This window comes from Neodiprion fabricii, chromosome 2, assembly GCF_021155785.1.
Source record: "Neodiprion fabricii isolate iyNeoFabr1 chromosome 2, iyNeoFabr1.1, whole genome shotgun sequence".
In the NCBI taxonomy this organism is placed as follows: Eukaryota; Metazoa; Arthropoda; class Insecta; order Hymenoptera; family Diprionidae; genus Neodiprion; species Neodiprion fabricii.
In genome coordinates, this window is record NC_060240.1 from 11,323,848 (window position 1) to 11,327,493 (window position 3,646).

Sequence of the window (3,646 nt, forward strand, 5' to 3'; positions counted from 1 at the left end):
ACAGGTCCCGTGTTAACGTTGAAGCCAACAATTTAGTTCCCGAAATGAACGCTTAACGTCGCCACTCACTCGTACGTGTAAGTAGCGCTATGTGTAGTGTACGCATCGGCTGGCATGCGGACACGGAACGCCCCAAAGCGCTTCCGGCGATTGAGGTGATAAGCTCGCTCAGATCACCCCAAGAGCTGGCTTCAGCATGCCACTGATATAGGTATGTCTATGGTTTCAATCGGTATTTTATTTGAAACACCAGCTTCAGCGACATCTGTACCAGGACCATCGGGCCACTTTCTACACCTCCGTGAAGTTGGCCCCCCGAAGTTATTATTTTTAAATCTAATTAATGCAATTCGCTGCTACATCGCTGCTTCGAGCGATTACAAACCATGTGAACCAGCTATGCAACCACAATGTAGTTTAGATCTACGAATTTTCAAGGAGGATAGATATCGTTGTTGTTTTTTCTACCCACGTGAAATACTCTGAAGGTCAAACGATATTGGAACACAATTTGACAAGAGGTGATATTAATTAAACCACATACCATGCCACACACAGTGAATACATTTTACAAAACAGGATAAGGTTTTGGCAAAACTTGCCAACGGCAAGGAATAAATGGTTATTATGGCAGGCCAAATATGCGCCGCAGAAACGGTTGAATTGTTGATTTCCTAAGGATGTCACAACAGTTAAAACTTCAAGGCCAATACCACCGGAGAGAGAGAGATGTTGCTAAACTTCTGTCACCCCTGTCTGAGACCAGAGATCAGCTGTAGTACAATAAGCACCGAAGGGTACGACGTAAAGAATCTTGTGAACGAATCATCGCAGGGTTTTTTGGCGTACGCATGCATAAAACCACCCATAAACATTGACCTAACCTTTATTTGCAACGTTGAAATAAGTCGAGTTATAGTCTGGCCCTCAGTCGGCTCCCAGAAATCGTCCGGGTTTCAGCTGATGGCTAAATCAACTACCGATACTGGAGTACCTTACTCCACATTGTCAAATGCATATTTAAGTGCTGCTCAGGGTGGAGTAATTTTCTACAGGAGAGACATTAACGAGACTCTGACTTGCGTGCCGAACGGCTTCTTACAGCGGTACATCAAGATTTCTGATCACCATGCCGTGAACAAGGCTACTAATCTCAGGCTTTGTATTGTCAAAACGGAAAACTCTGTTCCTGCCATTGGAAGAATTGAAGTTTGGGGGAGAGTCGCACGATGCTGTGGAAGAGACGTCATTGCTGGAGTAAATTCCCTCTGGACACAAGAACATAGTCCCCGTATTCCTACTATTGATGAAATTAGAGAGTCTCCTACGAAAAAAGATGATCATGATAGTTTGTGAGTATTTTCATAGTCTTCTTCGACCACAAGAAGGCGTTGTAATGTGAAAAGAAAAACAAAGTAGGCAAATTTCGTTCCTCAGGGAAAGCGAAGCGTTGGAAAGAAATATTGTTCTAATAATGCTGTTTTCGTGTAGAAACCCTATGATGGAAACTGTGATAAGGTGAAAGTTTGTAACTGTCATTTAACAAATTCCGGTGAAAAAAACTCTGTTTTGTAACTTTATACTATGCGTAATCACAGGTTACTGATATTCAGACAATACCAAAGTTGCAAAGTCAAGATTTTTCTTAAAAATGCATTGTTTCGTTAATGTTATGAATTTTAGCCTCATGTAATATTGTTCTGGTGGATTTTGATATTCACTTAATCAATTATGGTTAGTTATGAAGTATAGGAATTTTTTCATTCTGGTATTATTTCTTTCAGGGAGAAGAGTAACTGCGCTGTAGAAATACCAGAAGATTTTCTCGATCCAATAACGTATGAAGTAATGGTGCAACCGATTATGCTGCCAAGCGGCAAGATCATTGATCAATTGACTCTAGAACGGCATGAGCAAAACGAAGCCTTATGGGGTCGCTCACCATCTGATCCATTCACCGGTATTCCGTTTGGAAATACTTGTAAACCAATAATAGCAACATCGCTTAAAGCAAGAATTGACAAATTCCTAATAGAAAATAGTAACGATGACAATATAAAAAAATTACCAAGAACAGTCGGTCGGAAGATATCGCAAGTATGTGATCAATTAGTGGGTGTTGAAAAAACTGTCTGTGCAAATAGCAAGTCCACTGTTCTAAAAGTGAAATCTAGTCATACATTGAAGCGAAACATTCCGTCGAACTTGACGAATAGCCAGCACAAACTTCCGGTTCTAGTTATGTGCACCAAACAATCCTTAGATTTGACGGAATCTAAACGAACTCGATTAAGCAAAACTCCGCAACACTGTACTGTCAGCGATGATATCGATATTGAGGGTGATTGTGCGAGGAATATTAGCAATGAAATTGACGGTGATTTGGAATTGAATGTCAAGTCTGTCTTGTCAGGTCTCAAACGATTCAATGGGCCAAAAACTCGCGAAGCATCTGGAGTACCCAAAGGTTGCTCATGTTGCAAGTCTAGTATTCTGTACAAATTGCCATGCAAGCACGTTATTTGTAGGAGAGTTCTTACAACTGTGAAATTGCCAAAGTGCCAGCATTGCGGCTTGTCTTACTCAACGCGTGACCCGATAAGGATACATGACTAGCTCTTTCCTAGAATTGATTATTAAGTGTAAATAGTTTGACAATATTGTTGTTCAAATTTGTAATAAACGATCTTCTTTATATTGAAATTCATTTATTTTACCTCGATTCAAAATTGATCTAACTCGTTTGCTCTAAAGAGAGCAATACATTCCTGTTCTGATTGACGATTTCATATTTTGCGATGTCCAGGCACTTTTCCTTTACGTAATCCTTGATTCAATGAGGTTTTGAAATTTTTAGGAAAATATCGGTATTTCGCAACTTTGTGATTGTCTATTCAGTAAATCGTATAATAAAGTAAAATATACTCTTATTTTACAAACTCGCCTATTCGAAAGCAGTGATGGGAAAATTGTAGTTAATTACAAATTATATATGCAATATTAATGTAATTTGTATTTTATTTCGGCCTGATTACAAAATCTAAATATAATTTTAAAATTTTTTTCTAATTACGAATCACACACGTAATTTGTAATTAAAACGCAATAGAAATGTAATTCTATATAAATTGTAATTCAGATGTGCTCAATACTGCTTCAAAGTTATTTTAAAGTTATAAATAGCATTTTATTTCCCATGTTTAATTATCTCAAACTTACTAACTTCAATCTCGTCTCTTGATTCAGACGTAAAAAGTAAGCCCAAGGCTTTTTATGCCATATGAATTTTACCCATCACCATGAAACTTCTGCACAGTAATTCAGAAATAGCATGTAATTGTAGAATGAACCCTAATACGTTTTAAATCAATTAGTCGTTTCAACTGCCCTGTTGCAATCAAATTAAAAGCGATTTGTTTTATAAATGCAACTTTCTTCTGGCGAATCCAAATGAATGAACTGTTCATTTATCTATACAATTATTTGATGTTATTAGTGACTAAGAAACTAATAAGTGTAAAATGATTGAAGTCTTTATCACAGAAAATCATTCGACTAGCAATCGATTCTCTCTACAATAACTGTTTAATTTAGTTTAAAACACTATTCCGAGTAAAAATATTGTTTTTGAAATGAGGAAATGATG

At 37.4% G+C, this 3,646-nt stretch overlaps 1 protein-coding gene across 1 annotated transcript; it reads left to right on the forward strand.

The window, feature by feature from the left end:
* The first annotated feature begins 362 nt into the window (after window positions 1-362).
* Window positions 363-2,695, forward strand: LOC124175949 (RING finger protein 37). The gene is made up of 2 exons (XM_046556631.1): window positions 363-1,352; window positions 1,785-2,695. The coding sequence occupies exons 1-2, from the start codon at window positions 730-732 to the stop codon at window positions 2,614-2,616; spliced, it is 1,455 nt and encodes a 484-aa protein (XP_046412587.1). The 5' UTR covers window positions 363-729; the 3' UTR covers window positions 2,617-2,695.
* Window positions 2,696-3,646: the final 951 nt, after the last annotated feature.

What these genes read in the sequence shown, in the direction of transcription:
- LOC124175949 (XM_046556631.1), top strand. Translation starts at nt 730, where the DNA reads ATGTTGCTAAACTTCTGTCACCCCTGTCTGAGACCAGAGATCAGCTGT. An exon ending in AAAGATGATCATGATAGTTT is followed by an intron (nt 1,353 to 1,784) that starts GTGAGTATTTTC and finishes TATTTCTTTCAG; the next exon opens with GGAGAAGAGTAACTGCGCTG.